Consider the following 21,928-nt stretch of genomic DNA (forward strand, 5'->3'; position numbering starts at 1 on the left):
CTCGGTCCTCTCTCGTTATTAATCAGCTCAGTGTTTGCTCATTTTAATACAAATTCACCACCACAGTCAGACTCTCTTAGTTTCTTAGTAGTAGTAGTAGTAGTTTCTCAGAGTTTCTCAGTAGTTTCAATTTCAATTCAATGGGGTTTGGTGCCTTGCTCAAGGGCAGCTTGGCAGTGCCCAAGAGGTGAACTGGCACCTCTCCAGTCCACCTTCCATACGTTGGTCCACCCTCCGGTTCCGAAGCCAAGTCTCTATGGACTAAGCTACTGCTACCCCCAAGATTATCATATACATCTGTGAAATGACTTTATCTTTGTGATATCACGCGTTTTCAAATTCATCATGAGAGTGCAACAGTCTCCTGTTCTCACCTCTTCAGGGAAATGGTAAATTTGTGGTGTTCTTCTCGTTATTAACTGGAAGTCCAGCCACACTTTCATGTAAACCTGAACATGTGAGTTTATCTGTAAAAACCACCACCACCACAACCACCACCTACTCCATCCCCCGGACGGGGTCTGCTCAGCGTCGATATAAGTGTCAAAGAACTTTTTTTCCGTTGTTGACCTCAAACACCTTTGTAAAACAAACAAACAAACAACCATGACAGGAGGTGGTCCTGACTTATAAGAGCAATGCCATGATATTGATGCTCAGTTTCACAGACGCAGAGTGAACAGGCAAGACGAAGGTAAGTCTATGCCGATGAATATTATGCATCAGGTACGAACTATGGATAGTTTAGTCCTGCCAAATTTGTTGAGCCTCAGTTTTGAACATCCAGTTAGTTGTACTAGTTGTTGTAACTCAAATGCATTTTAAAAATATACTTTATTTAACAAATGACAATAGACTGGAAAGACCTGAAATGTTACCCAGTCTGGAGGCAACAATGTAAACAATGTAAATCAGACAAAGCGAAATTTCAAAATGTTACAAATGCAAACTATCTGAACGTGTTGAACTATTCAAATAAAATGTTTTGACGAATGTCCAACAACCAAGCAGTGGTGGTGAACGAATCATCTGATTCACTCGCTCATGTTTGTTCAACTACAATCTTTCTTTTTCAGGATAAACCATCAGTTTGCATCCATCACCAAACTTAACAGCGACATGTTTCTGTTGAATGTTTGCATCTGTGCAAGCCTCATGCTGTCCCTCCCTCAGTGTACGTATCAATCATGCATAGACGGGACACCTAAACAATGTGTGGACGCAGAATTTGCTCCAGGTACCAATTTGGCCGGGGAAGGCTTCGACATCACCAAAATGGAACGTAAGGGGGCCTTTGTGCTCGACATGAATAAGTGGAAACGCAAAGACAAGACATGCATGCTGTGTAGCAACCCCTATATGGAGAACAAAAAGCAAAAGGTCCCCTTGTCAGTGGTGGACTGGAGGCCAAACTACTCCTGCAGCATGAAAGTGGTCAGTAATCTCCACCGATCCAGTGAGTCCCTGGTCAGTTCCAGCACCTCTTCTGTGGATAACAACTGGAAGGTCAATCTAAACTTTAATGTGGGTGCAAAAGGCGGCTCACTAATGTTAGCTGGTACAAATTCTAAACTGGCTGAATATTCTATGGGAAAAACTAAGAATGACAAGTTCAGTTTCACAAGCCAAAGCATATCCTGTGAGTACTACAGGTAAGAATATTAAGACTGGGATTTAAGTTTTCTCCATACACTTGCAATATTGCATATTGTTATACATTTTTCATGCTGGTCTTTAGGATTTGTCTGGTTTCTCTCTGTAAACAGTTATCGAGTGTCCGGCACACCCAAGTTGCACCAAGAATTTCGCAAAGCAGTGAAACAGCTCCCTAAAATCTACAGCCCTGAAAGCAAGCAACGATTTTACAAACTGATCGACAACTTCGGCACCCATTACATCACAAAGGTAGACTGAGATTAAGAAAACAAAAAGAATTAACACATTGGCAAAAGTATACAAAGTAACACAGTTACTCATGCAGGACGTGTTAAAATATATAATTTCAGGTGAAACTGGGAGGAAGTGTTCAGTCTGTGACCAGCATCAGGCAGTGCCAGGCCAGCCTCCAGGGGCTCAGCGTGGAGGAGGTGCAGATGTGCCTGGATGCTGAGGCCTCAGCCAGCATCAAAGCTGAAATTAAAACTGAAGTAAAACACTGCCAGAAGGACATTAACAAGATGGAAAGTAAGACATCCTTCTCCGGACTCTTCAACGACAGGTACAGAACATGTTGTTTTCTATTCATTTGCACCCTTCGACTGAATACACACTTCTAAACGACTATTTTCCACACCCAAAAAGTCAAATTGGATCAGTTCTTTAAGTAACTCTGTTCTCTACAGGTTCACAGAAATAAGGGGGGGACATACATCAGAGCCAGACCTTCTCTTCTCTGCTGACAAAGATCCATCCGCCTACAAGGAATGGCTGACCACACTTCCACAGAATCCAGACATATTTGAATATTCACTAGACTCACTTCATGAGTTACTGCCTACCAACACCCCTACCCGGAAGAACCTGCAGTCTGCCATTAGCCATTACATTCTGGAAAAAGGCCTGTGGAAGAACTGCAGTGACCGCTGTCAGGCCGGCATCAAGAGCGACTCGAAGGATCCCTGCGTCTGCCAATGTCACAATGACCCAGCTGTAAACCAAGACTGCTGCCCGACCCGTAAGGGCATGGCACGGGTCATCATAACTGTACAACGGGCTTCGGATCTTTGGGGAGATCACACCACAGCCACAGATGGCTACGTGAAGGTGTCCTTCAATGGGATGATGCGCATGCGTACTCCTGTCATTTACAACAACAACAACCCACACTGGGCCATGACTGTCGACCTGGGCACGCAGGATTTATCAGCGGGCAATAAAGTGAGATTTGAAGTTTGGGATCAGGACAACACCTGGGACGATGACCTTTTGGGCGCATGTCAGCAAGATCTGTCTGCTGGAGTCAAGGAGGATCTCTGCGTTCTGCAGCACGGCAGACTGTTCTTCAAATGGGAAGTGAAATGTGGTCCACATCTGAGTGGAGGTTTATGCACAGACTACGAACGTTCGCCTATGAGTCAAAGTCTGAAGAAGTTGTACGTGTCCCGTCATGCCCACCCGATTCCAAAGGCCATCCTGTTAGAGATGGGTGTGTTTGTGGATGAAGCAAGCTCACAGAGAAACCAGAGCCTTAGTGCAGCGAGTCAAAAGGTTGATGTGATATAAAACCCATGAGGGTGTTTTTACTGAAGCTTACATGGCAGCATTACTTAATTACAAAGCAGCTTAAATATGGAAAATGTCCCTAATATTTGGTGTGATCAGTTTTTGTTTCAGCAGTTGCAGTTTGCAGTTTCTGTACACACTGAATGATTTGTGTTTGACAGTGGACTATTGTTAATGTAGCACAGCAAAGTATATTCAATGCAGCTTTTACTTATTTCTGCCTTATATTTTATATACCGCTTTATTTGCTGATTTTAAAAGAACATGTTGACAGATTTTACATATTGTGCAATCAGTTTGTAGCACTTTTATGTACACATACATTTATATTATCTGCATGTGTTATATGTATCACAATCAGGTCATTGTTTGGTGTTTGGTTTGGAATAAAAGCATAGTGTCCAACTGTTTAGTATTTGATGTGTCGTGCTGTCAGTATCTGTTTCAGTTCATCTATAAACCACTGTTTCCTCCCCCTCAGAACGGGGTCTGCTCGACACAGATGAAACTATCAAACCGCTTTTTTTTCCCCTTGCTCTCATCAAGACCACTGTCACCTCACCCACTCACCACCTCATGTTTTCTGACTTTTAAAAGCAAGGCTATGATATTGATGCTCAGTTTCGCAAATGCAGCGCGAACAGGCAAGACGAAGGTGAGTCTGTGCTGATGGTTATGGTGTGTCTGGTTCGAATGTTTCATTGCATTGTCAGTGAGTACTTCAGTATCGTTTAGTCCTGTCGAATTTGTCGAGGCGTAGTTTTGAACATTCAGTGAAGTATACAGAAAGTCAAGTCAGTTTATTTAAAGAGAACATTTAAAAAAATAACAAATGTTGACCGAGGCAGTCGGTTGTGCTAGTTGTGGTAACTCAAATGCAGTTTTAAAAATAATGGTCTCAATAGAGGGTTTAACAAATGACAATTAACTGGAACAGACATAGACAGTGAAGGTTGAAATGTTCCACAGTCTGGAAAGAACAATGTAAATGTTTTATAACCTTTGGATTTTGACTTTGATCGTGGAATGAGGACAAGTATTTGATCAAAGCATCTCAGAAGTTAAAGAGAACTGAGGTGTAACTGTGTGTCGAACCACAAAGTGCAGTGAAAGATTCTTAACCAGTACTAAATTTTATGGGTGTCTTGATCCCTAAGATAAGGTTTAATTTTTGCAAAAATGCTAATGTGAAAAATACTAATAATAATGATGGAGTGTTTAAAATTTTACACCTAGATCTTTGCATGTCGAGGGACATTTGGGCATAGATCACTGACAGTAACTGCAGGACAGAAAATTCAGGAATTTGTCTCATTTATCCGTAGAAAGTTTTTTTTGCCGTGCAGTGCTCGATGACCTCATGGCAAATGAGTGGAAACTTAAAGGTGCCCTGCTGAGTTTTCTCGGAAACAGACACCTTTCATTATATGATTCATGCATCTCACCAAAACGTATTCTGTGTAAGTTGGACGTTTAACGCCAGCATAGGGCCTCGAGGTACACCACAAGAGAAAAAAAATCAAAGACAGATAGGTCAAGAGATCTAAACTCAAAACTAAAACTGATATATTGTTCAGATAAGATTCAAACCTCTAGGCCTTACCCTGAATATGAACTTTATGTCTGAAATAGCCTACGAGAACAGAATGGTAAACTTTATCAAGAGATGCAGAATAAAGACGTTTCCGACATCACAAACGTCTTTCCGTTGACTAAGTCAGTGGGAATTTGTTTTTATCAAGAGCTCAGATAAAAATTAAAACCTTGAAACTGGCTGGAAGTTATTAAGTTCAGTCACATCAAGGGTACGTTTTATTAATGAAAGGTGTATCACTGTATGGTTAAATTAGTGACAAATCCACCGACTAAAGTGCAAGACTTTTTAATTAAATTTTTTGATAACACTTTATTTGGATAATCAACCTACAGATAGTTAAGAGTATTTGTAGCATTTCATCACTTTATTACGTTGAGATTCAAAAACTGTTTTCTGCTATCACACCACTGTGGTTAAGGTTTGGTTAGGTTTAGGCGCAAACAACATTTTCGTTTGGGTGTGTTCATGAATTGTCACGTATAGTCTATAGATAATCGTTAACTGCCTACAGGCAAAACGAAACATTTCAAATGTTACAAATTCTCTATAAACTATCCAATGAAAGTGTGACGCAGTATAATATTGGTGGTGTACTAATCACCTGCTCGCTCATGTTTGTTCAACTACAATCTTTCTTTTTCAGGATAAATCATCAGTTTGCATCCATCACCAAACTTAACAGCAACATGTTTCTGTTGAATATTTGCATCTGTGCAAGCCTCATGCTGTCCCTCCCTCAGTGTATGTATCAATCATGCATAGAGGGGACACCTAAACAATGTGAGAACGCAGAATTTGCTCCAGGTACCAATTTGGCCGGGGAAGGCTTCGACATCACCAAAATGGAACGTAAGGGGGCCTTTGTGCTCGACATGAATAAGTGGAAACGCAAAGACAAGACATGCATGCTGTGTAGCAACCCCTATATGGAGAACAAAAAGCAAAAGGTCCCCTTGTCAGTGGTGGACTGGAGGCCAAACTACTCCTGCAGCATGAAAGTGGCCAGTAAACTCCACCGATCCAGTGAGTCCCTGGTCAGTTCCAGCACCTCTTCTGTGGATAACAACTGGCAGGTCAATCTAGATGTTAATGTGGGTGCAAAAGGCGGCTCTGCGATGTTAGCTGGTACAAATTCTAAACTGGCTGAATATTCTATGGGAAAAACTAAGAATGACAAGTTCAGTTTCACAAGCCAAAGCATATCCTGTGAGTACTACAGGTAAGAATATTAAGACTGGGATTTAAGTTTTCTCCATACACTTGCAATATTGCATATTGTTATACATTTTTCATGCTGGTCTTTAGGATTTGTCTGGTTTCTCTCTGTTAACAGTTATCGAGTGTCCGGCACACCCAAGTTGCACCAAGAATTTAGCAAAGCAGTGAACCAGCTCCCTAAAATCTACAGCCCTGAAAGCAAGCAACGATTTTACAAACTGATCGACAACTTCGGCACCCATTACATCACAAAGGTAGACTGAGATTAAGAAAACAAAAAGAATTAACACATTGGCAAAAGTATACAAAGTAACACAGTTACTCATGCAGGACGTGTTAAAATATATAATTTCAGGTGAAACTGGGAGGAAGTGTTCAGTCTGTGACCAGCATCAGGCAGTGCCAGGCCAGCCTCCAGGGGCTCAGCGTGGAGGAGGTGCAGATGTGCCTGGATGCTGAGGCCTCAGCCAGCATCAAAGCTGAAATTAAAACTGAAGTAAAACACTGCCAGAAGGACATTAACAAGATGGAAAGTAAGACATCCTTCTCCGGACTCTTCAACGACAGGTACAGAACATGTTGTTTTCTATTCATTTGCACCCTTCGACTGAATACACACTTCTAAACGACTATTTTCCACACCCAAAAAGTCAAATTGGATCAGTTCTTTAAGTAACTCTGTTCTCTACAGGTTCACAGAAATAAGGGGGGGACATACATCAGAGCCAGACCTTCTCTTCTCTGCTGACAAAGATCCATCCGCCTACAAGGAATGGCTGACCACACTTCCACAGAATCCAGACATATTTGAATATTCACTAGACTCACTTCATGAGTTACTGCCTACCAACACCCCTACCCGGAAGAACCTGCGCTCTGCCATTAGCCATTACATTCTGGAAAAAGGCCTGTGGAAGAACTGCAGTGACCGCTGTCAGGCCGGCATCAAGAGCGACTCGAAGGATCCCTGCGTCTGCCAATGTCACAATGACCCAGCTGTAAACCAAGACTGCTGCCCGACCCGTAAGGGCATGGCACGGGTCATCATAACTGTACAACGGGCTTCAGGTCTTTGGGGAGATCACACCACAGCCACAGATGGCTACGTGAAGGTGTCCTTCAATGGGATGATGCGCATGCGTACTCCTGTCATTAACAACAACAACAACCCACACTGGGCCATGACTGTCGACCTGGGCACGCAGGATTTATCAGCGGGCAATAAAGTGAGATTTGAAGTTTGGGATCAGGACAACACCTGGGACGATGACCTTTTGGGCGCATGTCAGCAAGATCTGTCTGCTGGAGTCAAGGAGGATCTCTGCGCTCTGCAGCACGGCAGACTGTTCTTCAAATGGGAAGTGAAATGTGGTCCACATCTGAGTGGAGGTTTATGCACAGACTACGAACGTTCGCCTATGAGTCAAAGTCTAAAGAAGCTGTACGTGTCCCGTCATGCCCACCCGATTCCAAAGGCCATCCTGTTAGAGATGGGTGTGTTTGTGGATGAAGCAAGCTCACAGAGAAACCAGAGCCTTAGTGCAGCGAGTCAAAAGGTTGATGTGATATAAAACCCATGAGGGTGTTTTTACTGAAGCTTACATGGCAACATTACTTAATTACAAAGCAGCTTAAATATGGAAAATGTCCCTAATATTTGGTGTGATCAGTTTTTGTTTCAGCAGTTGCAGTTTGCAGTTTCTGTACACACTGAATGATTTGTGTTTGACAGTAGACTATTGTTAATGTAGCGCAGCAAAGTATATTCAATGCAGCTTTTACTTATTTAAGCCTTATATATTTTCAGACAAGAACATGTTAACAGATTTTACGTATTGCGCATCAGTTTGTAGCACTTTTATCGATACATACATTTATATTATCTACATGTGTTATATGTATCACAATCACATCATTGTTTGTGTATCATAAATAAAAGCACAGTATCCAACTTCTGATGTAATGTTTCATCTTATTACTTTTAGTTTTGATTTGAGCACTTGTGTTGAGTTTGTCTTGTGCAGTGTTGCCCGACATGAGAAAGGAAGTGGTAAAACTTCCTGTGTCCGGATGAGGCTTTGCTGACGTTATTCAAGAGAACAATGTTTGCAGGTAAACATTATGTCAACACTGTTTTCACTCAGAAGCCTCTATTCAGTATCATTTGACATATAATTTATTGAATTCAAACAGTAAAATCATCATTTTAATATTTATTTTAAAACATAGAGACAATTTTCTTGCACTTCAACATCTATTTATGTTCATCAATCACCACCATTTTTTTCAGTATTGACAAAATAAGACACTGGTGGGGCACTGTAGGTTTTGGACTGACAAGACAAACAGACATGGATAGCAAAGGTCCACTTAAAGGGGTTAGGAGAAGACAAAACAGACAACACAACAGGACACAAGAGAGGGAAACACACAAAAAGCTTTAAAAACATATTACACTGGACACATCATGGAAATGATCCACTTGAAGAAGTCCAGGTCGTTTGAATTAGCCTGGTTAAAGAGACAAAGAGGACGGGGAGACACACAAAGACAATGAATCAGGAAATATTCATGATGACACACACAAAACTGAAACAAAATGTATGCAGTAGGCTAAAAAAAAGGTTATGTTATCAAATAAATATGCTTTATGTTCAAATATTATTAAATATGTCAACAGTGATTGCTTTTAAAAATGAGAGAATCTGCTTCACTCCTGCTTTTTCTTAGTTTTTTAGTTCATGCATCAGTTATGAATTCCTCATTCTCACCTTTGTATCCATTTCCATTCACCCCAGTGTATTTGCCAGCTTGCTCTCCTGTGAAAGAATCAACCCAGTTCAATGTAATGAATATGCTCAGAAGGAAACTGCAGCAGTTACAAAACAGAGGTTTGACAGCTCAGTTCAACCTTGCAACAAAAAAGGTTCGGAGGGTTTTATAAGAGGAGTCAACCAACTCACTATGCAGGCTTGAGTGGAAAATAATCCAGAATTTAATTGTGAGTAAGGAGTTCACTCTCCAAAAATAGTTATACCTTTTTTATTTAAGTCAAGTTAATGTGTGAAAGCACAGTGATTCGCATGCATGTGCAGCACACTACGTGCTGTCACTTTAGTATTATGCAAGAAGACAAGGCTAACAAGGCCACCAGAAACAAATAAGTTGAGGTTGACCGTAAATGAGGAAGTTTGGGGGTTTCTTGCTCACCCAAGGCATCTTGAGTTGCTCCTAGCTGTGCACCATAACCTGATCACACACAAGCAAAGAAGTTTCACATTTAAAACAGACTAGGACAAAGGACAAATAAAAATACATGTATATCATGATTAGCTTTTTTTTGGAGTAGCTGGAGAAATGTGTGCAGCTAAAGGGTATACATTAACATTTTTAAATCAATTATGCAAGTCATACCGATACTAAAGACACTTAATACTGCCATGCTCATGCAATCACCTCTATAAACTGCAATGTCATGTACTTGTGACGACCGACACACAGACGTGTGGTGCATTGTGTGAAAGGATGTGTACGTATGTCTTTGGGTTAGACTGCATGAAAAAACTCTCAAACCTGTTTGCTGAGCTCCATATCCTGCAGCAGCTCCTGAAACAACACAGAACTTGTCAACAGAGGTAACAAAAAGAAATATTGGACATAAACTATGTCCCATACTTTGGGCCTGAGATGGGAAAGATCTCTATAAATGACTCTTTTGCTTATTGTATGGATTCTTAAATAACTGTAGTTTTGTAGTAGTTCTCTTTGAGGGTGATGGGACTTATCTGGTTAAATAAAAACAACCACACACTGCTTTCTTCCATCACATGCAGTTTAACACTTCATAGCTCACACAGTCATTCCTTCTCACCGTATTTGTTGGCGGTTTTGGCGCTTTCAGCACCGAGGCCGAGCTGCTGAGCAGCGTACGGGTAGCCACCATCAGCTGAAGGGACGACAGTTTTTTAAACTGTTTTAATGAACTGACTGGTTGGTTTATTGTTTATTTATACCAATAGATACTGAAGTGTCCAGATATACTCTTACCTTCCAGTCCAGCAGGAATCACTGGAGCATTACCATAAGGAACCTGAGCACCTCCTCCTACTGCAGAAAAAATGCAAATCAAACTGACTCATATAAACCAGCTCTGTGCTATCAACTAGTTCAAGTCTGACTCTTGCATGGAAAGCCGAGCCAACGTCCACAGAAGTCTGACTAATAGCGCGACAGAAGGATGAGGTCATGTCAGAGCTGCTCACCATATTTGCCAGCAGTTGATTCCAGTCCTGCACCGAGTGCTCCTGAAAGACGACAAGAGGGGCCTCGGTGACCGCAAAGAATACATTCACACGTTCATATTCATAGAGCTCTCAGTGCTGAGCATGTCTGATGGTTTAAGACATATGTGGTGGAGGTGATGCATGCTGACTGAAACTATGCTGCTATTTATTAGCTGAGCAACTCACAAGTTACTATGAAGAGGAATCGCTTGTACTTATCATCTTATCCACATTGTTGAATTCTAAATTGTATGAATTGGATTGTGCTTTGAGTGCACTCATCTCTATCTTACCATACGCTCCCTGGACCTGTCCAGCATAGCCTCCTGTATTGAGAGCTGGGAGAATAAACAGAACAAAAACATAAACATACAGATCATAAACTGTTCATTTAATTACTGATTCACAATTAAACAACACTGTGTGAAAAGCACCTACAGGAGCAGGAAGTCAGAAACCACCAGATTCAACTGGTAAGCTTCCTTAAATAAGAGACAACAGCTACACCCAGTGGATAAAAGGCCACACTGGTTGTTCAGCAGAGGAAGTGTGTTTCCCTCACGGCCTCTTATTTTCTCAGCTGTGAATCGTCGCAGGTTAAAGCATCTACTCGTTAGTGCAATCACCTGTTTCAGCAGGTTATAACTGCTCAAACTTGTTACCTTTATTCTTCCCTGCTTTGTACTCAGCCCCATCGGCTAACTCTGCAGGGTAACCAAGCCCTGAAACATAGTTCTAATTAGCATCATAGTTATCCCCCCTAACAGCCCTTTTTATGTTCTTTAAATGACACTCACCAGCCCCGTAACCGTCGCTGTAACCATTCCCATAACCTGTTGAGAGACGGGGTTTAATGTTAAAATATTTAAAAGCCATATTTACCTGTAAAACCTGAATTCAAAGCTAATCTTTTCAGTCTTTCTCACTGCGTGAAGTACCAAAAGGAAAGGGAATATTTAAGAAAGCCTTTAGCGTGCATGTGAAAATACCTGGTGACAAAGATTTTGCACCAGCATCTCCACCTACAGTGAGAACAGAACAAAGAAAGTCACTCGGCACAAAGGATCGGCCTGTCTTAACTGAACACTGTCACTTTGATGCCGTGATTCCCTCTGACACCAAACAGAATGGAGGGTGATCCTCGGCCATTTCAAGGTTTAAGTTTTGGTTTTTAAATTTGACTGGTAGAATTTGAATTTCTCTGTGCATGTACTGAGGAGCTGCCACGTACCGTAGCCATTTCCTGCCAAAGCACCCAGGTATCCTGTTGCTCCGTCGCCATAGCCTGTGGCACACAAATTCAAAACATATTGCACGATACACAGACTCATCTACATCTGCATTTGTTTACCAAAGGTCACCAATAGTTAACTCGGGACAAATATGAAACATGAAAAGCTACAAAGGAAGACACCCACAGAGTACAATCTGGATGTGACTGGAATGGTTTGTGAGTCATTCTTTGTTGTTGTTGTTTACTGCTTTTTAAAAGCTCTATCAATAATTCACCAGAAAGGAAAGCAAGAGACTGAATCCGTCTCTCCTGTGACGTTTAAAGAAAGGTGAAGGAGAACACAGACACAGCTCACTTTTTCTATAAAGACTCACAAGCGAATGGTTGGTTTACAAGGCAAAGTAGGAGTAAGAGCTGATTTTCTGCTGCGTCCTCGGCTCCACTCACATGTTAAACATTAAAATTCAGGTGGAGAAGAATCCTGAATCTTTTAAGTCTGTGTTAAGATATTTACATACGATCATGAGGTTTGTGGAGGTTAAAAACAAAAATCAGAGCACTAACTCTGATAGAAAAGCTTCAGAGAAAAGTCCAATAATACAAAGCCTCACCGGGTAACATCCCTGCAACACCTTGGGGATACCCACCCTGTCCATTAGCAGCAGCAGCAGCAGCAGCTGAGATTTATTTTAGAGACAGAGTAAAGACAGGGTGCAAAAGGAAAAAAAATGTGAACATAAACTGTGAATTAAAACAAAGAAAAGAAAAATGAATGGAAATGTATGTTTTTACCGAGTTTGCCAGCTGCACCACCCAGGTATGCTCCCTGTCCCACACCTGTAAGCAGCACATGGGAATCTTTTACCACAGGTGGTGTAAATCTGCATCAGCATCTCCATCTGCTTGCAAGAACTGTTCTTGTGTTATGTGTCAGCGCCTCCAACATTACCTGCTCCATAGCCCCCAGTGCCCAGGCTCGCTCCCGGATAGTTTCCTGCTCCACCAATGAAACCTGTGGAGGAAGATAGCACAACCTTAGCGAAATCAAATGTAATTTTCTGTGAGCAGGATCCCTGATTTTTTCAACAGTAATGCTGACATGATGAAAACATGATGAAAATACGAGTATGGATCGCTCAGCGCTGTTTTTGGTTGGGAGGTCAAAATCACATTGTGAACAGATGGTAAAACTGGGACAGAGCCTCCCACCTCATTCAGATGTTTCCATATACAGAAGCTGCTGTTAACAGACTGACATTTGCAGCTGACAATGGAACAAAAAAAAAAAATCCACACATAATAGAATTCAACATTTTTGCCACAGATGGATGCTTTTTAGCACTGGACACAGACGAAAAAAGCCACAACACCAGATGCTGAATCTTCTTTCAGCATCTCTTCATAACATCTCTCTATAACTTCTGATTTTTGGGTCATACGTTTATTTCTTCTTGTTGCTTTATGCATTGTAACTCTGTGCATTGCACTTTGTAACATCTGTTCTGAACAGTGCTGTAAAGGAACGCTTCAAGTATGACCTCTGACATACTACATGCATCATAGGTCAACCAGACAGACACATAATAATACACAGACATGTTGTTGGAGGTATTAAGCTTCACCTTTGCTTACAGCAGCACGAAACAAACTGCACCATATCTACCTGTAAATATGCACCAATCATTATAAAATAGTGCGATGTGCAGATTAAAAGATTAACTAACGCTGACTTTAATAACTCTGATCTAAACCTCTTTGTCCTGACAACTAGATCAGTTCTTAAGAGATCATCACCTGAGGCAACCCTGAGCAAATGTGAGCCATATAACACACAGCCCCAGGCATTTTTAAATACAACAAAACCCTCCACAAACAAACATAGTGTAAGGACAACAGAGATATATCATTGTCACAGTTTACAGTTGACCTAGTAAAATAAGAAACCACACCTGATACCAAGAAGCAAACAGAGTCCTGCAACAGAAAAAGAAAATGTTCCTGTTCCTGTTTTTGTTTTTTTTGGGAGCCGTGAAACTCAAACACACAAAGTTCTACGGTCAGGAAAGAAAGCGCAGAGAGCTTCTGAGTTCTGTTTTTATTCTCGGTTGTTTCGTAACTCCAAGTGACACACTGAGAGATGTAGGAGGTGCCTTCGGTTGCTCATAGCTGCAGAAGGCCCTGAAGCGCACACAACATAACACAGACATCAGAAATACTCAACAATAATAAGTAAATCTATTTCATGTCTAAATTCAGGAACACTTTTTCTGTGACTATTAGCTCACTCTCTATTCTGAGTTATATCCCCTGGATCACAGCTGGTACACCATGGATCATCTCTCCCTTAAGGAATCTGTCAGAAGCTTCAGTCTCACGATGATTAAGGCTTGGTGATTGCTATGATTCTCCATTCATGCAAAGGTGAAATTAGGGACACGTGGCTCAGCATGCCAGGCAATATGTATGCAGGCTAATGGCTTTACTATTTATAGAACCTCTGGTCACTCCAGCAGCTGGCCCATTATCTAGAGGCCACAACTACTATCATCGAGCAGAACACGGAGCGTACATGCTTATTAGCATATCCTGAAGACTTCAGCAATAATTATTGACTGGCACAGTTATGTGTTACTGATCACAGCTTACAAACTCTTCAAAATACAGACAGAGCTCCATACATTGTCGCTTCAAGCACTACATTGTGCATGTGTGTTGATATAGCGGGAGCCATGGGGCGGGATTATTTGACATGGACTAAAGCAGGGTGACATGAAACATATTTATTTAGGATAAACAAATTATTAGCCCATTTTCCAAAAGACATTCCACCACTATGGGTTTGATGAGGCATTTTTAATAAAGAAATAAAAAAAGCTTCTCTGACAAAACCCGAGGCACAGGAAGTGACTAAATGTAGGCTTCATCCTGCAGGACACTAATCTCACAGCTATGTGGAAATGAGGAATTCTTAGACGTTAGACGTCCAATAAAATCACATGACCAACTTAGATTTATAGAGACACTACTTTCCAAAGACAACAGGCACCTGGAAAAATGGCATCACTTAGTAAATGAAGAAAAAACAGAGGTGAGGAAATATCGTAGCAAAGGAGTTTAAGAGAAAAAATAGACATTGTGATGGTGTAGAAAGACAAAGCTTTGCTCTTACTTGTTGCCTGGGTATCCCTCCCAGTCTGTCCTGGGATACTGAGAGCTTTAGGCTTTATGACTTCATGTTCGGCATGGGAAAGGTGTTTTGCTTCCTGATCATCAGCAGTAAACCCTTTACCTTCCTGCCTTTCTTCCGTGGTGACGCCTAAACTTTGGGTTCCACTTGCACCTGGGATCACTGGTCCATAACTTCCCCTTTCTTGTACTTGAAGAGAACCACGATAGTCGTGGTTTTCTACAGTAACAGTCCCGCGGCTTCTAGGCCCGTTTTTGTCTTTAGCCACAAGCCCAAGGTCTTTGACACCCTGCCCATCTGCTACAGCAGATAAATAGTCTCTAGTAGCCTGACCCTGTGGAAGAGAGAATATATTGCCTCTCACATCTTGTAAACGAGGCAGTCGATAGGTTCTCTCTCCTTGTGCTCGTGGAGTTGCCCGTCCAAGATGTTTGCTATCCATACCAACATGAGGCTGATGCTCTAAGCCTCGACTCCTCTGTGATTCTGAACCCAAAAGCTCATGGCGGTTAATCTTCAATACATCTGACAAATCACTAGTCGATCCGCAGTTTCGTGTCCGTGGATTTTGTTGGCTAGATGAATCATAGTCTCTTGGCCTCTGTACCTGAGTGGAAGCGGAACCCAGACTTCTGATGTTGTCTTTATCAACAGGTAGTTGCTGTCTTACACCTCCAGCAGACAGTGTGGCTCCATGGCTTCCTGTGCCTCTTCTTTCTGAGACCATACGCTCCTGACCTTCTCCTACTTGTGCTTGTGAAACTTGCATTTCAGGTCCAAGTGCTCTGCTGTTTTCTCTTCTTTTCAGATCTTCAACAGATTGGCCCAGACCGGCCAGCTCGGGTCCACCCAAATCTGCTGAGGACACACCTGGCAGAGAAATAGCATCATGCATTCACGACTTCGTGGTGGCTCAAAGGCAACAGTGCTTCTTTGAGGGTAAACAGCACACTGTAGTGACCAGTGGCGTTCTGCATTTCACTTGATGTGTGTATCAGAGCATTCAATGCACTATAACACATCATTCAAAGAGTAATCAGTACTCAAATGAAGGTAATTCAAGACCAAACAGAGACAAGACAAAATCCATTATGGCCCGAAATTAGTCCCGTTTCAAAAGCTGGAATCGTCGCCATAATTAGGACGTGAGACAACACACAACTGAGGCCACGCTTTAGAAGGACCCACACAGTACTTCTTATTGAGTCAGAGCAATGACATCAACACATTAAATGCCATCCCAAATTCAAAGACACCACCTGACTCAGACGGCATCGTTGTGTGGCAAAGACAACTGATGAACAAACACTGACGGGACAAAAACCTGCAGTACTCAGCAAAAGTTTTAAAAGTGAAAAATATTTGCCAGTAGATTGAAATAATTCCACTTTTACAGCGCAGTTTCAGTCATCTTTTTTTGTTGTCGTTGAAACTACAGGCATTTGCATGCATAAAACAAACCGATTACTTTGAACCAGAACCATTTCATGGCTGATGTCCCCCCAAAACAAACAAGTGTGTGGGTGAATAATTTGTGCCCAAATAAATCAAATAAATGGATCAAATTATATGTCAGATTCTGATCAACTTGAATTACAGGGTTAATGGAGCAAAACAGAATTTTCACAAGTATCACTGTCATGTTATTATAATGGAGATGTTAGTATGTATTTCATTTGTATAACCTATTTTCCAGTAGCCCTTTCAGCTCTTGTAAACCACATCGACTCTCTTTATCTCTCAGACTGGAAGTGTGGTGATAAGAGCTGGTGAACTCATGCAACATGCAACACAGACGAAACACCGACAGACAAACACAGTCAGACATCAGCATGTGAGTCTCCCGCTGTGCACGCAAAATAAAAAAGAGGGTGCTGATGATGATGATACTGTAGATAGACATGATTTCATGCAAGCGAAAGCTGAACTCCACATCAGTGAGGTTACAGACGAATACGACACAAAACAAAGACAGACACAGACTAACAAACACAAAGGTCCCAGGTTGCTGTGGTGAAGGTTTTACCAGGTTTTTGTTGCTGAGCCCTCTGTCCAGTGGGATAACCAAGTCCAATTCCTAATGACAGCAGAACGGGGAACTGTCACTGATTTCACTCAACACGCATCTCTCCAACAGTCGAAGCAATGATGAAATAAAAGACCCTCAGTTCAGTGGAACAGGACAAATTGTTAAATTAAAGAAAGATTACCCAGCTGCCTCAGATATCTCTCTGTGCACTGAGCTGAAACTGATTTTAAACATGACTGACAGCGTAAGTGTGTGTTTGTGGTAAGAGTGATGGGACACGAGAAAAAACCCTCCAGCATACAACTCAGCTCAACCCAGATGAATGGAAGGAGTAATGGCTTCTGAGGTAAGGCCTGATTCATCACTTACCTGGTCGGGCTCCAGGATAGCCGATGCCAGCTAAAGCTCCATATCCTGGCAAGAAAACAAAGAGCCGAGTTCAGAGGACGTGGATTACATCACCGGTGCCCTGGGGCTTTTCTATGTTTTACAAGGACACAGTTTATTTGCCGAGATGCAACCTGCCCTATATATCATATTTACAGACAATGACAGAGTGCCACTTAGCAGAGATTTATCAAACAAACAAGCAGAGGGTTTACAGAGAGTGTAATTCACTGTGTATGCTCTCATTTGGGCAAACAACATAAGGAGACTAAGAAACAAACATATATATATAATAATAACTTACCTGGCAGAGTGCCGAGGCCTGCACCATAAACTGGAAAGACACAAAAGCATAAAGTTAATTTTTATTTACAAAGAATTCTACAGCTCATACCCAACTCTTTAAGATTTGTCTTCATCGTTGTCTTCTGTTCCCCTAAGACACTACACACACTGTTTTAACTTTGAGTTTGAACATTTAAAACATAAATTAACAGTTCATGTCCAAAAAGGAGCCAACAACAAAGACGTGCATCATTATATAAATCCCTCTTAAAGAATAAATCAGATGTAATGTCTCACTCTTTGGCTCAGCAGCTTTCATATATCACATTTCATTTTAGCTTTTGCTGCTAAAATCTGCATGCAGAGTGACGACACTGTGTTTTTCTTATAACATTAATATTAATTATCAAACAAGAAATGATAAAAGAAAACTTTAGGACTGTTTGGGTGGGATTCAATCAGATGACCTGGCAGCGTACGCAAAATAACCTACAGTACCACTGTCATCTGGTGCACAGACATGCGTGACTTTTGCCTTTTCCCAAATGAGACCTGTCCACTTGAACCCGTTGAGACAAAAACAGAGATGACCACAAATGTACAACTCTGTTGCTTAAAATAAGAGTGTGACTGAGAAAATGTGTCTGTTGTTGTCAGGTTTGCAGTGTGTTCTTTACATTTCTTATTAGTTCTACAAAGCTGCCACTAATGGTTTCATTTTTATTCACGCACATTGCCATCCTGCTCATTTAATTTTAACTTATAAGGATCCAACACCATCTACACATAAAAACTTGCTTCATTTTTAATAGCTATGTAAAATATGAATTGGATTATGACATATTCTTTTATATGACAGTCTTACCACGTTTCCCCGCCTGGCCCAAACTCAGTCCCAGTCCATTTGTAAGTCCAGTCCCTAAACCCATTCCTGTGCCCAGACTGGCACCTGCAATCACAAGACAGACATTGTGTCAAAAATATGTAATATTTTAATAAAAAGTTTCATTATGGACCCACTAATCTGCCACAGAAGTCAAGGGATGATATTTAAAATCAAGACAGAGTTTGATTAGTGCTTATATTGATGTACCGTAAGCTCCCTGGTTTCCGTATCCACCTGGCTTCAGGCCTGCTCTACCTCCTAATCCAAGAGCTCTGTAACCGCCTGTGAAAACACAAAGAACACATTTCATATTGCTGTTGAACAGACTGCCATCACTGTCATCATTCAGACTTTAAGTACGCAGACTGTTTCTCTGCACCAGGACTGGAAAACACTCACGAGTCCAAATGAAACAAGATCATTCAACTTGAAAGAATTTAATGGTTATTAATGTAAAAAAAACTCCTTTATTTCTGTATCTGTATTTTGATTAAATGTCCAGACAGCTTACCAACACCAAGATGAGCCGCTGGATAACGTCCGACTAAGATTTAAAAAAAAGAAAAAATACAAACATTACTTATTTGAGGTAGAAGTAATACGAGACAATGTTGTGTGCAGAAAACAGAAAGTTTAACATACTTCCAGTCTTCATTCCTTTGCTGCCATATCGGTTGCCCAATGCTCCGAGGGCACCTGCAACTGAAAAAAGTAGAAAAATTTGCTACCACATCCAGATACACGTTCCATACAGTATATGACGGGTTACACACTACACATGCATCCACACACCTGTAAATCAGCCAGTGTTGGTGCTAATCTTAGCTGAGCTTATGGCATTATTTTTTAATTACATCATTTGGTGTAACAGTTAATGCATGCTGCCAAACTCACTCACCTCCAGGCTTTACTCCAATGCCAACGCCTGAAGAAAAATAAAACACAGACATTAAAAGGAAACAGACATGAGTAAGAAAATATTTGTTTTCTTATTGGTGTTTTCCAGGAGTTAATATTATCACGACACTTTGGTCTGTTGTAACAAACTGAAAGAAACTGTGTATTTGCTATTAGCCGAGCTAGAACACACCTCTGGCTGGCAGCAGCCTTCCCCAGGATACACTTTGAGGTTTAACTCCTGAAATCACAAAGGAACAAAAATTATCCTGTGAAATTATTTCAAGCAGCTCATGCAGTAAACATAGATATAACACAGTGATGGACATAATGAAGCATGCACAATGCACACGCAAGATAATGTCCAACAGTGTAAATGTGCAATGAGCAAGTGTGCACAAAACTGGGGGAAGAAACTCTGGTGTAAATAGGTTTTTTGATTTATTTGATCTAAATTATTAATTGAAATATTTATAGATTTTTGCTGCCATAGTTTGGTTTATATTACAGTGTTTTCTCTCTCTTTATATTGCATAGATTTCTGATTTCCCGGGAGCTGTACCAGTCGACCAGCTGGATGTCAAACAAGGTGATGCACAGGAGTATCAGTAACTTTACTTTCAGCCTACTGTCCCCAAAAAGCTAAGTACCTTATGTGGCCCACATCTGACAATATGAATTACTTCAAGTTACTGAGTATCACAAATGTCACCGTAGTGTTTCATGAATGCTGCCACCTGACTGGGCAACAGGAGGAGAGAGAGAAACAGATATCCATTGATGGAAACAGAGGATGAGAGAAAATGGGGCGACTGTGTGGAGCCTGTAAGTTCATCTCACAATTCGTCGTCAGATTTTACCTGCCACTGCCACCTTTTCATCGCATCCTTTGATTCAAAGAAATTAGATGATATAAACCGCAGTGACTTGGCGAGATCACTGATGGTGGAGCCAGCGTAGTCTAGTAGTTTTTTTTTTCTCCCTCAATCTCACAGACATGATATTTAACAAGTAAGTGAGAGTGAGTCACTGGAGATGCTGATCCATGAGAGCATTCAAGGTGATATCATACTGCCTTTGACATATGTAAGCTCTTTGATGAAGCCGATATGACAAACAACTTATCATGACAACAGCAGCTTATGAATACTAATTGTATATTTACAAGTGTGGCGACAAGTTTGTGCAGAAATAACCAGTGCTTTACATTTTTGATGACTGAAAATTGTTATCATCGTATAGTTTTCATATTTAATATCTACTTTTAATATTTCATTTCTGAATCGTTCTTAACCTGATGATCTTTTTCAGCCAATAAGCTAAATTCAATATATTACACAAAACTGAATATTATCCATCTAATCTGAAAACTACAGGAACTATATATTACACTATACACAACAGGAATTAAACTTGAATTAAATGTTTTTCCAGCAAGAATGATCCTGAGGTTCAAGACAAGCTGAAAAATAATAAAATCTGTTCAAACATTAATCTCAAGTTTAACAAAACCGGAAGAAAATAGTTGATAAAACTGTCATCTTAGTATATAATCAGTGTTCTGCATTTATTTATGTAATTCCATGTTTTACTTACCGCCTTGCAGAGTTTGCTGAGCCAACCAGAGAACCAGCGAGGTCTGCAGCAGAGTTTGAGCCAGCATGATGAAGGAGACACAAAAAACTTCAGACAGACAGCGGAGAGACCGACTGATGGGCAGATGAACGGACGGACACTTGAAGCAAGACTACCCCTGATGTCTTATATACGGTATTCTCTCTGATACACTCCCACCGTCCTGTCCTGCCCTCTGGGGCAAAGCCAAAGGCCCATTTGGCCCGTTTCTATTAACTGAGAAAGTACACACACACACACACACACACACACACACACTAGAACAGATTTTGTATTTTCTCCTGCACTTGAAAGTTCAAACCATCCCCGTGCTTGGCATGTTGCACCAAGAAAATAATGGTTGCATCTTTCATCTTCTGCTTAGTCAAACATTAGAATTACGGTAGATCAAATGCTTTCTGCAATAGTAATGAGTGTCGGGAAGGAAACTGAGGTCAAAAGCATGAAAACAACTGTGTTTAAAAATCCAGCCAGAAAGGAAATTCTTCTCTGTGAAAAAAGTGCTAAAGATCAAACAAACTCAGTGTGTCTGTCTGACTTTTCTGCCAGTTTCTGCATTGTTATCAGTGACTCACACAAGTAATATTTGGTGGTAAAAGCAATATGAAATGAAGGATGAAACCTGAATACAAGCAGGAAAATGGAAATGATCAGATGATGCACACAGGTTAGTGGGAAGAGTTCATGACGTGAGGAAAGAAGCTTTTTCTTAGCCTCTCCATGTTGGGTTTGTGGTTATGGAGAAGCTGGAGGTTTGTTGCTGGGGTGGTGAGGATACTTTATAACCTCACAAACTCTGGTTCTGCAGCTTCTGGTGTAAACTGTGGGGAGTGTCTATGTGATGGCATGTTCTGCTGAGTGCACTGCACTCTCTTTTGGTCTTTTTGGTCCTGTTAGGATGCTTTCCACGGCGTTACAGTACAAGCTGTCAGTCATGTTCTCCATAATTACATACTTGACAGAGTGGAAAAGAATCAGTGACAGCATTTAGCAGCTCTATAAAGAAGGATGACGTCCTAATGACATAATATCACACACAGAGAGAGACATTTACACACACAAACGCAC

General features: G+C 41.1%; 3 protein-coding genes across 12 annotated transcripts; 2 read left to right on the plus strand and 1 right to left on the minus strand.

The window, feature by feature from the left end:
• The first annotated feature begins 553 nt into the window (after window positions 1-553).
• LOC104934483 (perforin-1) lies at window positions 554-3,627 on the plus strand. Its single transcript, XM_027285768.1, has 5 exons — window positions 554-694; window positions 1,077-1,652; window positions 1,767-1,905; window positions 2,007-2,218; window positions 2,343-3,627. Exons 2-5 carry the CDS (start codon window positions 1,120-1,122, stop codon window positions 3,220-3,222), a joined length of 1,764 nt encoding a protein of 587 aa, XP_027141569.1. The 5' UTR covers window positions 554-694; window positions 1,077-1,119; the 3' UTR covers window positions 3,223-3,627.
• A 96-nt stretch (window positions 3,628-3,723) lies between these two features.
• On the plus strand, window positions 3,724-7,988 carry LOC109138328 (perforin-1). The gene is made up of 5 exons (XM_027285767.1): window positions 3,724-3,877; window positions 5,463-6,038; window positions 6,153-6,291; window positions 6,393-6,604; window positions 6,729-7,988. Exons 1-5 carry the CDS (start codon window positions 3,852-3,854, stop codon window positions 7,606-7,608), a joined length of 1,833 nt encoding a protein of 610 aa, XP_027141568.1. The 5' UTR covers window positions 3,724-3,851; the 3' UTR covers window positions 7,609-7,988.
• Window positions 7,989-8,205: 217 nt separating this feature from the next.
• LOC104934496 (glycine-rich cell wall structural protein) lies at window positions 8,206-20,950 on the minus strand. 10 transcript variants are annotated; one of them, XM_019258266.2, is made up of 24 exons: window positions 20,822-20,950; window positions 19,419-19,466; window positions 19,227-19,253; window positions 18,971-19,030; window positions 18,840-18,872; window positions 18,536-18,610; window positions 18,308-18,391; window positions 17,462-17,491; window positions 17,140-17,184; window positions 16,768-16,818; window positions 12,504-12,566; window positions 12,347-12,391; window positions 12,202-12,228; window positions 11,552-11,605; window positions 11,310-11,342; window positions 11,118-11,153; window positions 10,614-10,658; window positions 10,300-10,341; window positions 10,085-10,144; window positions 9,909-9,983; window positions 9,611-9,643; window positions 9,248-9,286; window positions 8,809-8,856; window positions 8,206-8,548 (listed from the first exon to the last, which is right to left on the minus strand). In XM_019258266.2, the coding sequence occupies exons 1-24, from the start codon at window positions 20,886-20,888 to the stop codon at window positions 8,544-8,546; spliced, it is 1,125 nt and encodes a 374-aa protein (XP_019113811.1). In that variant the 5' UTR covers window positions 20,889-20,950; the 3' UTR covers window positions 8,206-8,543. The 10 variants fall into 10 exon arrangements, with proteins under 10 accessions (XP_019113811.1, XP_019113808.1, XP_019113810.1 ...); XM_019258263.2 differs by having other exon boundaries at window positions 12,166-12,228; XM_019258265.2 differs by having other exon boundaries at window positions 12,202-12,231.
• Window positions 20,951-21,928: the final 978 nt, after the last annotated feature.

Source organism: Larimichthys crocea, chromosome XII (genome assembly GCF_000972845.2).
Source record: "Larimichthys crocea isolate SSNF chromosome XII, L_crocea_2.0, whole genome shotgun sequence".
Taxonomy (NCBI): domain Eukaryota; kingdom Metazoa; phylum Chordata; class Actinopteri; family Sciaenidae; genus Larimichthys; species Larimichthys crocea.

What these genes read in the sequence shown, in the direction of transcription:
- LOC104934496 (XM_019258262.2), bottom strand. Translation starts at nt 20,888, where the DNA reads ATGCTGGCTCAAACTCTGCTGCAGACCTCGCTGGTTCTCTGGTTGGCT. An exon ending in CGGAAACCAGGGAGCTTACG is followed by an intron (nt 18,392 to 18,535) that starts GTACATCAATAT and finishes TTGTGATTGCAG; the next exon opens with GTGCCAGTCTGGGCACAGGA. An exon ending in ATATGGAGCTCAGCAAACAG is followed by an intron (nt 9,287 to 9,610) that starts GTTTGAGAGTTT and finishes GTGTGTGATCAG; the next exon opens with GTTATGGTGCACAGCTAGGA.
- LOC109138328 (XM_027285767.1), top strand. Translation starts at nt 3,852, where the DNA reads ATGCAGCGCGAACAGGCAAGACGAAG. An exon ending in CGCGAACAGGCAAGACGAAG is followed by an intron (nt 3,878 to 5,462) that starts GTGAGTCTGTGC and finishes TTTCTTTTTCAG; the next exon opens with GATAAATCATCAGTTTGCAT. An exon ending in GCACCCATTACATCACAAAG is followed by an intron (nt 6,292 to 6,392) that starts GTAGACTGAGAT and finishes ATATAATTTCAG; the next exon opens with GTGAAACTGGGAGGAAGTGT.
- LOC104934483 (XM_027285768.1), top strand. Translation starts at nt 1,120, where the DNA reads ATGTTTCTGTTGAATGTTTGCATCTGTGCAAGCCTCATGCTGTCCCTC. An exon ending in ATATCCTGTGAGTACTACAG is followed by an intron (nt 1,653 to 1,766) that starts GTAAGAATATTA and finishes CTCTGTAAACAG; the next exon opens with TTATCGAGTGTCCGGCACAC. An exon ending in GCACCCATTACATCACAAAG is followed by an intron (nt 1,906 to 2,006) that starts GTAGACTGAGAT and finishes ATATAATTTCAG; the next exon opens with GTGAAACTGGGAGGAAGTGT.